We start from the raw sequence: 18,446 nt of genomic DNA, 5'->3' as shown, positions 1-18,446 counted from the left end.
GTCAGAAGATTATCTGGGGAACATTTATATAGTTGTCTCCAACACACACACACACACACACACACACACACACACACACACACACACACACACACACACACACACACACACACACACACACACACACACACACACACACACACACACACACACACAGACTGCTGGAATGTGGAATGCATTCCTCCTCATTGTCTTTAGCACCATGCCGAATCACTGAATCTTTCTCTGCAGTGTTTAGTCCTGGGTTTCTCCCAGAGTCAGCGGTCGTGACACAAGCATCCCTTGTGTGTCTCACAAGACCTATGCGGTCAACCCGAGTCTCCCAGCTCTGGTTTTTAGAGAGCTCTTGCACTCTTTTGTCTTCCAAGACAATGCCAACGGAAAGCAGGCCTTTTCTCTTGGCAAATGATGCCTTAATTGTGCAAGTTAACAACCTGCTCTTTTTTTCCCATGAATAACAATATATTTGGTGTACAGAGCCTTAGAGAGCTGCTGGCACGGTGAAGATCTGAAGCTGGGTTTTTCTATGGCCTACTGCACGCTTGTTTAGCTGTTCCCATGCCTGCTTCAATTTCAGCTTCATTGCTGTACTCTGTATCTCTGTTGTTCCTCTAATTAGGGGTGCTTGCAACCATTATTATTATAGAGTGGTGCAAGGATGACGTAAAAACCCGGAAGACTCATTTGATACTGGTTCCCTCGAGATTTTGCTATGGAGTTTTATAATGGGGATTTTCAATTTATGAGTAAAATAAAGCCTATGGTAAACATACATTGACGATACTTTGACGTTTTGTTCTACAACGTAAACTGCACACACTCACACCCCAAATGTTCTTATCTAGTTACTTATTAGAAACAAATGTTTTAAAATCTTAAACTTGTAACTCATCCTGCACAATTTTTGCTACATGAATTATAAATGTTTTTCCTAGTGGACAATAAAACCAACAAAACCCATAGACTTGCACTGAAAAAGGGAACCCAGTCATATCTAGAGATCAAAATATCATAGTAATAATATGGCTTTTTTTAGATTTCATAAACACACAAGAGGTAAGTAACACCCCAACAACAAATTTTCAACCACCCAGAACATCTTAGCAATATGCTAACAACCACTCATAACTCATAGCAATGCCCTGGCAACCACCCAAAACACGGCCAGACAGCACATTTTCTTCAGAATATATATATATATATATATATATATATATATATATATATATATATATATATATATATATATATATATATATATATTCATTGTTTGTCTTGATTTTTTTATAAAGTACTATCATTTATATTTTGAATGCATGGGGGTTATTCGTTATTTAAAAATAAAACTTTTCAAACTTATTTTTTAAGGTTACAAGCTGGTTTACACTTTATTTAGATATTTAGTCCACTTTAGACATTCTATTAACTACAAGTAACTTGTGTTACTTGTACAAGTAACAAATGTACTTGCAAAGTTACTAATAGTCAGTAGGATGTCATTGTCTGTATAAATTGCATTTTTGCATCATGTAGTTGATCTTTGAGTGAATCTGTGATTCATCTATTTTTGTATCAACCCTCCACCCTTGTCGCTTTTCCTTTAACTTGTCATTTCCATTCTTTTGCCTTTTTTTGGTATTTCTCTCTCTTTTTTTCAGTCTGTGAGCTAGATGCGTTGTTGTGGTGAACTGAGTTAAGTGTCCTGAACTCTTCTGAACTGTTCACCCCATGTGAGAACCTCCTTCATTTCTATAAATTATTTATCTGTTTATTTACTCTCCTCCCTCCCCTCCCTGTGCTGTTTTTCCAGCTCTTCCTTTGACCCTTTTGTGATTTCTCTCCCACCCTTTTTTTTTATTCTTTTTCTACATCACCCTCTTTTATCTCTCTATTCATTTTTTTGGCTGGAATATGGCGGCAGGCCTAAAAGGAGTCGTGGTCTGAATGGGGGGCATCGCGAGTGGATTTGCATAATCTGTGGCGTGGCACTGGTGCACAGACACAGAGAGAGACGGTGCCAACCAGTCCAAGGTGAACTGAACTCTCCTCGCCAGCTCAGAGATTAGTGACACTAACAGGCTTTACAGCAGCCGAGTTCACAGAGGGTTTGGCTGACATATCAGTGCCAACTTCTCTGGCTCCCACAGTGAACATTGTGTATGTGTGCGTGTGTGTCTGGTGAGAAACTGTTGCTTCTTTGATTGATTCCTACAAGGCAGAGACAAACGCATACGTGTATGTTCACACGAACTCTATGCGCACATACTCAATACAACAAGGCCCAAACTGAACTGAAGAAACCTACTGAGGCACCAGAAAATGTTAATGTTAATTGTTAATAACTTAAGAATCATTATTTGGTTCATTTTTTTAAATGTCAAAGTGGTTTCAGAATATCCACCAAATACAGTTCTACCACCTTTAAGTCAGACTTTAATAATGCAAACTATTGGGGAGAACAAGGATAATTGCAACTTTTGGGGTTTTGCTTATTTAAGGTGTGGTCACAGTAGATACATTTAGAAATTTCTCTGGCAAAAAAGTTCCATTGTCAATAGTGTAGCGATGTATGAAGCACATCTCACACAGAAGTCACTTTCAAACCAAGCAACTTTCAGTTGTTCAGTGCGGCAAATTCATGTGACCTGCTTGAACCAGTTGCGAAATCTACATTGGCAAATCTTTTGCCCTCACAACAAAATTTCTGATCTCGTAGATTCCAATTTAATTGACTGGAATTCGCCTGCAAAAATTCAATGAACATGTATTATAAAAACACCTTTACTCTGAAACTGTTTAGTACAAAACTTTCGGTTACACTTTATTTTAAGGTGACGTAGTTACATTGTACTTTTTCAAATAAGTACTGAATAATATTAATTAGCTACATGTACGTACTATAGAGTTATGATTATGGTTAGTTACTTACAATTATGCATAATTTACTGTTATTACTATAGTAAGTTCATGTAGTAATGTGTAACTACATCACCTTAAAATAAAGTGTGACCAAACTTTCAAACACATTTCATAACACAATATAATTGTAACTATATATGTTTATATATGTCAGTGAATGATGTCAGCTTTATATTAAGGATATATTGTAAATATATACTAATATTAGTCAATACATAAAATATCCTTAAAAACTATAGGCACATACTCAGATTATGAAAGGCAGGCTTTAATAATGACATCAGACAAACAGGAAAACAAAGAAAATATTGGCTGCTGAAAATTCAGTTTTGCCTACACAGGAATCAAATACATTTTAAAATATATTTAAATAAATAAAAATTTTAAATGTAATATTATTTCCACAGCATTACTATATTACTGTATTTTTAGTCAAATAGATGCAGCCTTGGAGAGCCTAAGACTTCTTCCAAAACATTATAAAAATCTTACCAATCCCTCACTTTTGAAGTATGTATATTAAACTATATGTACTGTATAGTATATAGGTAAATATACAGTACATATATCCTTTAAAGCAGCATAACTATTTAGCACAATGAATAATTTGATTTATTGTAAATAAAAATATGTACTTAAAACCCAAATGTAGCCTACATTTTTCTTTAAATATCCATGTTTACCATAACAGACAAAGATCAGGGTTGTATGATATAGACGAGTGTTTGTTTGCTGTCAGATCCCCTCATAGTGTGTCTTCTCACAGTACTGTCCTTTCTTTAGGCGTGACACTGTGTTTGTGTATCTGTGTGAGAGAAACTGTTGCTTCTGTGCTGTTGGTTGCCAAGTTTTAGCTTAAATGCTGTTCAAATAAAGGGGATGAAGGGGGTCTTTAGGGTGTGGGGGGTTTAAAGGGTACAGTGTTTGTATTATTCTAAGAAAGCGAGGTGTATTCTTTAGATTTAGATTATCATCTCTCCCTTTCCCTCTTCCCATCATTTATTCCTCTCTCCTTGTTTGCCATTCTTCCTCTCATCCTGCTCAGGTTAGCGCTCCATCCTGAGGTAACTCGTGGAGAAGTCAGGAGGTTGTGGTCCTCTTTGTTAACCCAGCAGGATGGAACTGTGGACTTTCAACAGTTTATACGTCATTTTGGCCCATCGCCCAAATCCTGCTGTTACCCCAATGCCAAGCACAATCCCCCCAAACGTGGAGACAATGACTTCATGCGCCTCTCTAAAAGACTCAACTGCGTCTCAGATATTCTAGTGGATGCTCTACGGGCCAAGGTGGGGGCACGCTGTCAATAAAACTTCTGCAGTGGTGTAATGTTCTTTATCTAAAAAGAGCTGAGATATATGATTATGCTATTTTTCTGAACCTTTTTATCTCTCGCTCTCAACAGGTGGAGTTGTCTGTTTCTGAGCTCTGGACTGAGTTCTCTGAAATGGATTTTTCTGGAACAGGCTTTGTTAGCAGTGATGAATTTAAAGAGATTCTTATGAGTCTCTGTGTTCATCTCAGCCAGTATGAGTGCGATTTACTGGCCAGGAAGTATGACATCAACCATGATGACAGGTAGATACACTTGCACACATACAAACATTATGGAGGATCAACCCTGCAATAAGTAGATTAATAAATAAATCAAGACATTTGTGCATAATACTTTTTAAATGAGTAACTAAACGGTAACACTTTACTTGAAGCTTTTATAAAAGTATTTTTAATGCATTTAATAAGCCTTGCATGAGAAGATATAATTGCATTACAATGTTCAGAATATATAATATATTATACATATAATTATATATACATAAAAGGCTTCAAGTAAAGTGTTACCAAATCAACAAATGGAGATAATAAGCAAATATATAAACAAACAAATAAATAAAAATAATAACAATTATACAATAATAAATCTAAATGGCTTTGGAAATAAAACATTCAATCATTCATTCATTCCTTCATTAGATTCTTCATAAAACTGGGGTTCCAGTCCCTTTTGCTGCTTCAGATATTTTATATATGTACACAATAAGGTTTGTGATACCGATAAATATAATGTATTTAATGTATAAAAACCAAACAAAACCAACAATGTTTTATCAATTGCAAGTAAATTGCCATAAACAATTGTGAAAGAATATGAAAAGAGTTTTTTTTTAGGTTTACATAATACCACACCTCATACTTGTTTTGGTCATAATAAATCAGAACTATTTATGACTGGAAACACAAGTATCATATGTTCGTGACAAATTACTTTTTCCAAATTTGGATCAAGCCTATCAAACCTAAATATTTAGAATGCATTTAAAATATATTTTATAGAGAATTCACATTCATCCTGCAAGATAATACATAACTGAGAATTTCATGTCCTCAAGGGATTTATTTGTCATAAATTTGTTTTCTTCTGTCAGTGTATCCTACACAGAATTCCTTAGGCCTTTTCTATCCCAGGGTCAAATATGGAAGCATGGGTCCAATATGGCAGCTGCTCTGCAGACTCCCAGAGAAACTAAAGAAACTGTTGCTCTGGAAACATTAAGTCGCAGGATCAGGAAAAAGGTGATGCATTGTTTATAGTTGATAATATGTGTGAATGCATGGAGGAATATCCACATTTTGCTTATGTTTTGTTGTTGCAGCTCCAACGTAAGGCCAGGGCTCTTAGAAAAGCCTGTGCCCGGCTGGATGGCTCCAGCACTGGGCTTCTGTCTGCAGCTGAGCTGGGTGCTGTGCTACAGCTGTGGGGAGTGTGCCAGAGCCAGGAAGAGCTGAAAAGTGTGTTCTCTACCCTTCACACCCACCCCACTGGACGCCTGGATTACCGCCCGCTCCTAATGGACAAACACAGGACATCCAGTCACAACCAGCAAACCAAACACCAGCTCAGCCAAAGGTGTCAATAGGTCAGAGGTTTATAACAAATGATGGCTACATTGGCTTTATAAATTTGTAAGTTGGAGCTGTCACCACTTCTTCACAAAGAGAGATGGAAGTTAATGTTTTAACTAATCATATTAACCCTATTGGCTTCATGTAGGTGGGCACAATCGAAGTTATAATCATGCTGTAAACATTATTTGTTTTGCTTTATATTAGATTTGGTTGGTTGGCATGAATTGTATTTCAAAGCTTTATACAGTAAAGTGTGTGCTTAATAAAATCAAGTCAAATAAAATTAATTTGTCAACTGATATGGATGCAAATTAATTTACATTGTAATAACTCTAAACTGAATTTGCATTGAAATACATTTAGGAAGTTGACGTGACATACTATACTACATCTAAAACTTATTTTAAACAACATTTTGCTTATTTTTTTAGTATTTAGTATTTTTAGATTTTTGCATATTATTTGTACTATACAAATTAATGTGTCACTGTGCACTACCATTAAAAAAAAAAAAGGGGGGGGGGGGGGTTTGAAAGAAAAAAAAACTTTTATTCAGGAAGGAAGCTTTTAATGAAATTAGCATTAACTAATAGTAATAGTTAGCATTAACATTGACAGTAAAGACATTTATAATGTTATAAAATATTTGTATTTCAAATAAAGGCTGTTCTTTTCAACTTTCTTTTCATCAAAGAATCTTGAAAAAAAAGCAGCACAACTGTTTTCAACATTGATAATCATAATAAGAAATGTTTCTTGAGCATCAAATCAGAACATTCAAATGATTTCTGAAGGATCATGTGACACTGCTAACTGGAATAATGGATGGAGAAAATTCAGCTTAACCATCACAGGAATAAATTACATTTGTAAATATATTACAAATATATATTTTAAATTGTAATAATATTTCACAATACTGCTGTTTTTAGATTTTTATTTTTTAATTTTTTTACAAAAAAAAAAAAAGTAATGACCTAAAACTTTTGAACAGTAGTGTAAGGCTACCGTTGGTGTAAATTAACTACTAAATCCAAAAAGGTGATTTAAAAATGGTGAAAAACTAAAAGGAAAATGGCGCTGTCACTATCATAAAGACTGTCGTTAATGACATCATGTGCAGTTGCAGGAGTAATAACTTCTGCTAATGCTAATACATCTATTCAAGATCTCCAAGATGCTGCTGTAACGAACATGGCACCTAATGACTACTTCACTGCTTTTGTTCCATGTCATTTTGCTTATTTTTGTTTGATTCATCGCAGGTTCCCTCATTCGTCATTTTCCGGAGTTTCCTTGTGCATTTTACGCACATGCGCACTCTACACAATTGCCACTGATTGTTGACATGCTAAAATATATAGATTAAAATGTATATTTAAAATTGAATAAAAGATATGGAATGTAGAGAATGTAAGGTTGCTTATTGTGCCCAAGAGCATGATCCATAAGTCCACATATCATTTAACAAGAAACTATGCTTCTAACCACAGCTCGAGAACCATAGTTACAACCACGTAAGTATGCAATGCTGTTTGATGCTGAATGTTCGTTGGAACTATGGTTTCGGGAAAAGCCAAATTGTTGAACTATGTTGGTAACAACGGAACTTGCGTTTTTGGGAAACGCACCCCTGTTTAGTTTAATTTACCTTGCTTCGGTTTTCCTGAGTTTTCGTTCCTTGTTTGTTACCATAGTTTGTGATTGAGTTTTGCACCTGCACCTTGTTCTGTTGATTATCAGTCCCTATGTATATTTAAGCCCTTAGTTCTCTCAGTTCATGTTCATCAACATCAAGGTTTCATGTGTAATGTGAATATTCTCTGTGTTTATTAAAGTCTCTTTATATCATTCATTCTGCAATGCATCACGCGTATTTTTTTAATCTTTGGATTCTATACATAGCATCTCGTCACAGAACCCGGAACCACTGAATAAAAACAGAGAAATAGACAAAGCAGCAACGTTTATTGCCCTTGCCCTTGAGTGTCTTCTTTTGTTGGATTTTCTCAGCCCGGTTCTGTGAGTTAGCCTAGCACTCCTGTCTGGATGAAGACACATTGAAATCTATTTATAGGATGGAAGAGAACTATTATGGTCTGCTGGACCTACCAGATAATTTTAGTTGGCAAGAAGCCATTCTCTGTTTCCTAGAATATGTCTAACCATTGTCGATGTCCTCATCTACGATCCCCACTGACCTAGAACCAGAACCCAGCCAACACCTCCACATACCCGCCACAAACCTAAAGGCAGTGCCTAAGCTTGCTAAGGACAAAAAGCCAGAGCCCACCACAAACCCAGAGCCAATGCCAGCAGAGTCTGACCAGGTGTGTGAGCCGGCCCCATGTCCATCCAGGAGCTCGAGCCTGAGCCAATATTTGTCCAGTTTCTATGTGTATGGACAGTGAACCAGAGCCCACCATAGACCTGTAGCCTGAGCCTGCAGAGTCTGACCATGTGTGTGAGCCGGCAGCGACATTCGTCTCTGAGGGAGTGCTGGTAGAGGTAGACTTTGTGGAGCAGAGTTCCATCCATTCCCCTAGCCCTGATATATATTTGTCCCTGTGTTAACTCCTGGACCCTCTGAACCCCACCCACTTTCAAGCCCTGTCTCCACCACTGGTCATGTCCAGCCCAAAGTCTCCTTCATCGCCGCTCATTCCGCCTTGCCCAAGTTGCCTTCGTCGCTGCTGGTTCTGCCTATCTTCAAATCTCCTTCATCGCTGCTGGTTCCACCCAGCCCCAAGTAGCCTCTGTCATCATTAGTTTTGACCAGCTCCAAGTCTCCTTCATCGCAGATGTTCCCACCCAGGCTCCTTCTCCCTCCTCCTCTGCCAAAGCCATCCAGTTCTTCAGCCCCGCCTCCACTGGCTCCCTTCAGCCCCTCAGCTCCTCCTTCAGTGGGTCTGCCCAAATGCTTGGATCCGCCTTGCTCCGCCATGGTGTGTCGATCGACTAGCTCCACCTTAGGCCTCTGAGTCACGATTTGTTATTTTCTGAAAAATAATTTGGGATAGATCAATGAAAGCAAGTATTTCCTGCATATGAACAATGTAAACAGTTCAAAAGTCAGGGTGACGAGAAAGTTTGAGTCTTTTTATTTTGTTTCCCAAAATAACTGAAATAAATCCACTCAGATGTTAAAACTCAGGTGTTAAAACTCAAACTCAAAATCACAGTCCAAACGTGTAAGGTCTGTCTCTCCCTGTCCCAGGTCTACTTGGCGATTATATCCTGCCTCTCCGCCAATCACTGGAATTAGAGAGCCTGTGGACCACCTTGAACTTAAAAGGCTGTGAAGCTAAATTCCAACGGGTGATCCCCGCATTGGTGTCCTAAATATGGTGGAGCCACTGGAGGGGCGAGCAGTGGTCCGAACAGAGAGTGAATGCCCGTCCCAGGAGGTAATAACGGAGTGTGAGGATAGCCCACCAAATAGCCAAATACTCTTTTTCAATGGTGCTGTATCTGGTCTCTCTGTTTGAGAGCTTTCAACTCAGAAAGCAGCTCATCAACTTGGGGCATTGCATAACTGTCAAATTTCAACACAGCATTCACCCTTTTATAATCAACACAGAAACGGACAGAGCCGTCCGTTTTGGATACCAAAACTATTAGGCTTGTTCAGTCTCTATGCAATTCTTTTATTACACCCAACTCTAGCATGGCCTTTAATTTATCCTGTACCATTTTTTATTGTGTTCAGGTAAACAATAGGGATGGCTGTGCACCATTTCCCCACAGATCGTTTCGACATGGTGCTCTATGAGGTCTGTGCGACCGGGCAGGGGTAAAACACATCAGCAAAATCTGCTTGCAACTTGGCTAAATCGGTAAGCTGCCGCAGAGAGAGGTGATCTCCCCCCGGGACAAGAGCAATCGAATTGGTTTTGACTGCCTTTTAGCTGCTTCTGGTCCAAGATCTTCCTCTGCCAAAACGACCACTGCTAACTTAACCGATGTCACCTCATTCCAGCGTTTTAAAAGATTGAGATGATAAATTTGACATGAATCACCCCTGTCCGTTCATCTTACCTCATTCGCGAGTAACTTTGGACTAGACATAGTAAGTAAGACAAGCACTTTATCTTGCGGTGTAAATTGAATGCCTCTTGAATGCCCCTGTTGTAGAGCTGACTTTGTCTGCCCTTTGCCTGGAGCAAATTCTCCATAGAGAGCCGCAACAATGTGTGGAGTTTTGCTCGGAGGTCCACGAAATACTGAATTTCACTATGGCTATTTGAAGGCCCCTCCACCCAAGCCTCTCTAATGACGTCAAGCACCCCATAGGGCTGACGACCATAGAGAAGCTTGAATGGGGAAAACCCAGTGGAGGCTTGTGGAACCTCCTGCACCCCGAACAGCAGGGGCTCGAGCCATTTATCCCAATTTTTTAATGAATTTACGAACCATAAATTTTGAAGTGCAATTAAATCATTCCACCAAGCCTATGTCTGTGAGTGATAGACGCTGGTGCAAATCGATTCAGCATCAATTCAGCATAGAAGAAATTGTGCGTAACGGCACTGCTTCCGAATATCGTGTTGCATAATCAACTAAAACTAATGCAAAATGATGTCCGCGTGCTGAACGTTCTAATGGCCTGATGAGGTCCATACCAATTCTCTTGAAGGGGACCTCTTCTAATGGTTAATGGGAGAAATGGCGCTTTTGAAATGGCCGGTTCCTTAACCAGCTGACATTCACGCCAACCGCACACCACCGGCAGACGTTCTAGTGAATGCCCGGCCAAAAGAATTGGGCCATGAGACGATAGCTTGTCTTTGCTTCCCTCAAGTCACCTGCCATGTGACTACAATGAGCCGTCTAGAAAAACATTTCCCGACGGCTTTTTGGCATTAATAACTGGGTTGTATCTTCCTTTGTCTTGGGCCTCCCAATACAACCTATATTTTATAATAGAAAAATAGGGATAGGAGAGTGGCTGATCAGGCTGAAGTAGCTGTCCGTTTACGGTGCGGACCTGGTCATATGCGTTTTTGAGCATTTCATCACGAGACTGCTCAACAGGAAAGTCATCTAACTCAGGCGGTAATAGCTCTGCCCTCGTTCTCGTTTCTTCTGAGACAGTCTGTGAGCATGCCGGAACAGCATCTATACAGCCTGAGCCAAGTCTTTTCCTGTCCCTGGCCCTGTTCCCCAAGAGGCATCCACACACAAAATTCCCAATAATTGTGAAAAAGCTGGGTAACGGGTAGCCCACCACATCCCCATGCACACACCTCACCTTAACCTTGCGGCTTGCATCCAACATCCCTAGCTGCATCAGACTTTGATGAACAGAGGTTTGGTTACAGCCTGAATCCACCAAAGCCTGATATATACCCCTCTTAATACTCACAGGTATTTGGTACTGCCCGGCTTGATCGAGGCAGCCCACAGGGAGTCGGGGACCCGTATCAATGTTACCACTTCATTCACTGGGCACCGGTTCTGTCCTGGAAATGACCCGGCCCCCTCATCTCCAGCAGGCCGGCCCAGGCCTTCCCGCCACCCCAGCGGCAGAAGGATGACCAAGAGATTGGTGGAGAGAGGAGAAAGGTGTAGATGGAGCGACTGCTCCAGTGCTCTCTGCCGCGCTCCCACATGTCCCAGATCTATTCCCCTGGAAAAAAAAACACAAAACATAGAACTTCGCAACCTAGAAACAGGAATAGGGCGAAAGAGAGAGCAGGAAGAGAGGGAGAGAGAGGTTAGGTAGGGGCTCGCCGACCCCGGGGCACACCACCAGATGATCTTCAGCCAGCTGGATGGCCAGGCATCCCGGAGCTGTTGGGCCATCATGAAAGGTCGGCTGCTGTCCCCCAGCTCCACTGACCGGAAGCACTGATGATGTCGGTCCGGGGAGTGGCCAACCCAATGAAGGATGTCCCACTTCAGATCGTTGTAGGCCAGGAGGTTCGCTATAGGTAGCTGTTGCGCTGCCACCTGTGTCTCCCTGGACAGCAGTGGGATCAGGTGCACCGGCCATTGGGTGCGCGCCCACCAACATGTCTCCGCTGTCTTCTCAAAGAGGTCCATGAACGCCTCAGGGTCGTCCTGTGGACCCATCTTCACCAGCGGGACGTGGGAGATGGTAGGGCCTGCGTCTGGGGCGACCTCACGGCCAAGCAAGCTCCGGATGACCGTCTGAACTTCCTCCTGTGCCTGGACCAGCAGACAGAAATTATATTCCTGTTCTAGTCTGAGGTCCATCAGCGCTTGATGTTGAGTCTGGTGAAGACCGGTGAGCGACTTGACTAGCTCCGTAAGCAGCGTTTTCTGAGCTGACTGCATGGCGGCTGGCCAACTTCTTCGTTGTGGGTTTTGGGCACCAGTGTAAACCATTCAAAATAAAAATGACAAAGAAGTCAGGGTGGCGAGAAAAGAGTAAAAGAGTCCTTTTATTTTGTCTCCAAAAATAACAGAAATAAATCAACTCAGGCGTTCAGCCTCGCATCCAAACACAAACTACAGTCCAAACGTGTAGTCTCTCTCTCCCTGTTCGAGGTCTGTGGTTATATCCCGTTTATATCCTGCGCTTATATCCCGTTTCTCTGCCAATCACTGGAAATAGAGACAGGTGTTAGTTATCATGCCCTTGACCTCCTTATCCCCGCTCGTCTCTGCACTCGTTCCCCCTCTGCAGACTTTGCATTACCATGCCCCCTCGCCACAAACATGGCTTTATTTCTGAATAAACAGGGATAGCTCACAGCTATACAATATGTCAGATTGCTGAGGGAGATCATTTGAGATGCATTGTTTCATTTTAAAATCTTGTCAATAGGGATGCACCGATATGAACATTTCAGCTGATACCGATAATTCATTATATTTGAAAGCCGATAACTGATATATTGGCCGATAAACCACATTTTTATATAATTTTTGAGAGCCTGATTACAAAAACAAAAGTCTGACCATTAAAAGACATTTCCCAAGCACACATTTATAATGTTCTCATAATAGTTTTATGTAGCATATATGACAGACTTGCGCTGAACATCTTGCACTTAACTATATCTTCCTTTTTGAAAGAAGATACAGAGAGAAGATTCCAATCATAAACAATTTAAAACCATCATGGTGAACAGTGGTCATCTGAAATGTCTCAGCTGAAGGAAATAATCCATTATTTATTGGCTTTAATATATCAGCCAAATTTTCTTAACAGGCTGATAACGATAACATCAAAAATGTACATATATTTCGGCTGATACCGTGGCTGATGTATCGTGCATCCCTACTTGTCATATTTTTGTCAAATTCTGACTGCTATAGGTCTGTGTAGGCCTTTGGGCTGATTTCCTCCACTTATATCATTTGCGAAAGTGTCAATCATACTGAGTGAACATAGAAATATAAAACACCATATACCGACGGTGTACACCTCCCACACCATATAGATGGTGTTTCATATGATATACCCTGCAGCATCAGATGTTTAGTTTATTCAAGACCCACATTTATCTTAACAAAATTGCTTGCATATAAATAAAACTTTAGATGAGAATCATTTTTTTGGTTGCTTTCGTTGGCATATTAAGATATTTTACATGACAATAGAATAAAACCCTGAGCCATTTTAGCTCTGCTTCATTTGTTTTGATTCATACTGTGTGATGAAGCTAAAGGAGTCTAATTTTACCAGCTTTTCTCCCTCCGCTTAACACAGTGTTCCCTCTGCGGATTTAAACTAATATTGGCTTGTTGGTCACTCAGTGCTCTTTCATCGCTTTCCTCTTTCATGGCATTATCGTTTTTCCCATCTGCATGTCCTCTTTGTCTTCTCTCCCTCTTCTCTCCTCTTTTCTGCATCAACGTTTTTGGCAAACAGCTTTGTGTTATTCATCCAATCATCCGTTCATCCATCCATCTCTCTGTCTGTTCATCCATCAATTACTCGCTCTGACAGGTGTATGACAGACAACTGAGCTTTTCATCCCAAAAGAGCTAATGTAGGTGTTTGTGGGTCTTGGTGAGTTCTGATGCATCCATGATCCTTCTGTATAATACATAATCACCATTTAAACGTGACTGACAGTATGTTTTATTTTATTTTATTAGTATTATAAATAAATATTTTTATTATGCAGGGATCCATCAAAAGTGACAGTAAAGAAATGTATAAAATTAGTACAAATTACATATTTCAAATAAATGCTGTTCTTTTGCAATTCACATATTCCTTACCGTTTCTACAAAATATTAAGCAGCACAACAATTTAATAATAAGAAGAAATGTTTCTTGAGCATCAAATCAGCATATTTTCTGAAGGATCATGTGACACTGATGACTGGAGTAATGATGCTGAAAATTCAGCTTTACCAATACAGGAATACATTACATTTTAACAATAAAATAGAAAAAAGTCAGTTAAAATTGTAATAATATTTGACAATATTACTGTATTTTTTTTATCAAATAAATGCAACATTGGTGAGCATTAGAGACTATTTATATATAGACTATATTATATCTGCTTGTGTATATATAATACAATATTATATAATAAAATAATGTATTTGAGTCTGTGGTTGTGTCCTGCAGTCCCATGCCTATATTCTGGCTCTCTTTTTAGGAGCTTTGATTTCATGGTGCTGATTATTTTTCTTCAGGTCCACTCAAGGATGAAGCCCAAGGAACCCAAGATTGTCTTCCTTTCAGTCCAATCACAATGAAGCAACCCCCGCCAAAGTACCACAACCTCTCCCTCCTTCTCCAGAATCCCTCTCCCTCTTTCTTTTCTCTTTCCTTGGTGCTTTCTTGGAGCCATACAACTTACTTAAAGAAAGACTTAACGGCATTGGGATGAATTCAGGATATGAGGAGGGGTCCCAGACTTAAGTCATCTATCTGGGCCAAAATCACACCTGTCTTGTACCCATCAGGATACTGTAGGACAGTATGTACCTTTAGGTATCCCCGTTGAGCATATCTGAGTGATATTGGTTTCTGGTATTTGGGGTGTCAAAAGTGTGTGAGACGGGGGTGTGGTTCACTTCTTGTGCCATTGTAGAGTCCAAAGAGAGTAAACCCTCTACAGTTAAAGAGGGAGGGACGCAAGTGCCAACATCTCAGAAACAATCAGTGTCATGGCTGACTGGAACCTGGTAAAATGATATGCAATAAGGGTAGAATTCTTTTATTTTCCACCATGGTGGCCATCTCTCCCCTAAGCTAATCCTGACCACAGTGAACAAGTGTCTGATTTGCTTAAGTCAAGTATGGAAATGACACATATTGTCTAGACTGATTCACATATCACATATAACAGCACTGCATAATATGGCCTTAGCAGATGTAGCTGCTCCCCACTGCAGTATTTACAGTCAATATTCTTGTGCCTTCACAATGCTTCACTATGATCTTTTCCCAGAGCAGAGTTAGAAGAGGCTAAAATAAGTGCAACCATTGATGATGACACTCCCTTAAATATTATGTCAGAAAAAAAAAAAGTAAAAATGCAGGGACAAATGTCTGCAGTGTCTCAGAAAATGCAGAAAGGATTTTAGAAAAACACTACATACATTCAAAAGTCAGTAAGATTTTTTTTAAAGAAATTCATATTTTATATAGCAGTGATGCATTAAATTGACCAAAAGACACATTTATAATGTTACAAAAGACTTCTATTTTCAAATAAATGTTCTTTTGAACTTTCTATTCATCAGAGCATTTTAGAATGATTTATAAAGGATCATGTGGGTGCTGAAAATTCAGCTTCACCATCACAGAAATAAATTACATTTTGAAATTAAGTTAAAATAGAAAGTTTTTTAATGTTATTTTTTAATTACTGTTATCAAATAAATGGGTAGTCTACAACCCATTAAAGTGAAATGTAATGAATAGGGTTGTGTAAAATGTTGAAAACAAATATTGAGAAATGAAAGGAATGTTTTAAAAGTTTTTTTGAATTACACTTTATATCTTAACATAATCTCTTAAATGTTACTATGTTCAATAACAAGTTACTTTGATCAATAATGAATTATAGGGGCACACAACACACAAACGACACTAGTTTCTTAGTATTACCTAGGGAAATATTTTATTAATGTAGAAAAAGTAAGAAGGTGAATGTGTTTGTGAGATAAAGGTAACGTCACGTTTAGTCACTTTTTGTTTTGTTTTCAAGGACTTTTAGTATGTTTCTATTTGTTTCCTGTTTCCTTTGTTTTATGTTCCTGCTTGTTCCTTGGTTGTCCTGACAATTCATTATATGATTAATTAGAGCACACCAGTTTGTATTTTAGTTCGTTATTTTGTGGATATAATGCCCTCAGTTTCTTTAGTTCATTGGCTGGTGTTGTCTGTTTAAACACTGATACTTTGAGTCTCTTGTTTGTTTCATTTTGTTAAAGCGATGCTGCTGTTTGAACTCAAACCTTCCTCTTCATCATCCTTTGTGGATCTAATAGTGACAGGTAGAGAGGGAGAAGTTGATATCACAAGAATATGTTTGTCAACGCTTCTGGATTTCAGCATTTATTATTCATACATTCTTACTCGTCTGACCTTCATCTAACTCACAATTATAGAGAAATACAAGCTGACTTATAGGGATAGTTCACCCAAAAATTTAAATTCTGTCATCATTTACCCACCCTTAAGTTGTTCCAAACCGGTAAGAATTTATTTCTTCTGCTGAACACAAATGAAGATATTATGACGAATATGGGTACCAAACTGTTGATGGGACTCCACTGACTTCCATAGTATATATATATATATATATATATATATATATATATATATATATATATATATATATTTTTTTTTTTTACATAATTTGGAAATCAATGGGGCCCATCAACTGTTTGGTTACCCATATCATCTTTTGTGTTCAGCAGAATAAATAAATTCATACAGGTTTGGAACAACTTGAGGGAGTGATGAGAGAATTTTCATTTTTGGGTAAAATCCATAACACAAACATTTTTACTTTTCAAAATTGTATTGGTCATTGAGCAATCATTCTCAGTGCAGAAAGTAAGCGAACCTCTGTGTTACAAATCTTACGACTTCGCCAAAAGCCAACTCAATATAAGTCAGCTAAGGAGGTGAGATTGGTGTTGTGGGTCGCACAGGTGATGTCCTCCCTTTAAATAAAGACATAGAAAGCCCGTTATGGACAAATTGGTCTTCTAAAGAAAGATTGGTTGGTGTGAACCATGCCTCAATCCCAAAAGCTTTCACAGGACCATAAAAAGCATTAGGCCTACGGAGATTCAAGTAGCTGGGAAAGTCTTAAAAAGCATTAAAAACCCTGGTGTTGATGAATCCATGGTAAGATAATTGTGACTTAAATTAAGATCAGACCACATTTTATTAGTAAACAAAAAAGAGTTAGCTTTTTTAGCCCATATGTGTTAAAAGATCTTACATCCAGACTCCCTCACTGGAATATTTAGTATTTATCAGTTTGATTTGTTATTTGCATCCTATTTAAATATAGGTGGAAGAGACACTGGGATATAGGATGGGGGGGGGGGGGGGGGGGGGGGGGGCTGGATTTGTGTCCAAATGGATTCCCCTAAAGAGAAGCTTATTGTCAATCAAGGGGTCTCAGACCAGCAGACCATTACGCTAAGTGTTAATCTTAGAGACACTAGAGTCTAGAGACAATACAGTGTAGTTACAAAGACAAATTTAGCCATGGTATCTTCATAAGAATTTGTGCATGTCACAACTGAAGTTAAGAACCCTGCAATATTTTTGTGCATTAAACTATTTTCAAGATTTAAATAATAAAATAATAAATATATATTTATTTTTTAATGATATATGGAAAAAAAGTAATGCTATATGAAACATATTTAATTACATATGACAAACATCTTGGACATTGTTTTAATGTTTATGCAAATAATGTCCAGTTTGCCATTGTGCAAAGTTTTTTGTTTTTTTTTAAGTAGTTGATCTTAAATATTGAACCTGTTATTGTAGCTGTTTATTTATTACATTTTAATTATAGAATCTTCTTCCTTTTTTAGACTGAAAAAAAACTGGAAACCTAAAATGTGCTTCATGTTGTAACATCTAAATTAATTGATTTTATTCAAATAAAAGTGTTATTTAGCATTACTTAATCAACCTAAATATATATGGTTACACCATATAAAAAGCTAAATGTAAGTGTCAGATAAAATACTGTAGCACTTTAAAATGAAAATATCAGGTAATCACCTTTTAATGAAAATGAGCTTGTTTTCTTAAAACACTATAATAAATAGTTTGAAAATAACTGTTTATACTTTTGAATACAAATATGCAATTAGACATGTTAAGATACCTTTATTAAAATCATAAAAATCATTGTTTGTATATGTATTGTTTGTTTAATTCATTAAAATTCCTAAAAATCTCCCATAGGTTTGCAGTTCTGTCAATGTTATCTGGATATTATACAGCTGAATTTCAAAATGACTGATTTTTTTTTTTCCCAATGAGCACACATATAGCATATAGGCCTATTCCTCAATGAAAAAGAACTTCCAACATCGCGCCAAAAGACAGAATCTTATTCAAACATCATTTATTTCATGATATAACTACATATTAAAATAAAACATGTACATATATAAATTAAGGACATATGCAGACGTAT

At 38.3% G+C, this 18,446-nt stretch overlaps 1 protein-coding gene across 1 annotated transcript in view; it reads left to right on the top strand.

Annotated features, from left to right (window-relative positions):
• LOC309495311 (EF-hand calcium-binding domain-containing protein 6) overlaps positions 1-6,072 on the top strand; it is a 31,810-nt gene extending 25,738 nt beyond the window's left edge. Inside the window, exons 15-18 of the mRNA XM_082164985.1 lie at positions 3,965-4,208; positions 4,325-4,497; positions 5,346-5,493; positions 5,574-6,072. Coding sequence (XP_082021111.1) covers positions 3,965-4,208; positions 4,325-4,497; positions 5,346-5,493; positions 5,574-5,837 — 829 coding nt within the window. The 3' untranslated portion in view covers positions 5,838-6,072. The remainder of the gene's footprint in view (positions 1-3,964; positions 4,209-4,324; positions 4,498-5,345; positions 5,494-5,573) is intronic.
• Positions 6,073-18,446: the final 12,374 nt, after the last annotated feature.

This window comes from Leuciscus leuciscus (genome assembly GCF_965113295.1).
Source record: "Leuciscus leuciscus genome assembly, chromosome: 3".
In the NCBI taxonomy this organism is placed as follows: domain Eukaryota; kingdom Metazoa; phylum Chordata; class Actinopteri; order Cypriniformes; family Leuciscidae; genus Leuciscus; species Leuciscus leuciscus.
The sequence above is the reverse complement of the archived record's forward strand: the minus strand, read 5'-3'. Positions and strand labels throughout refer to the sequence as shown.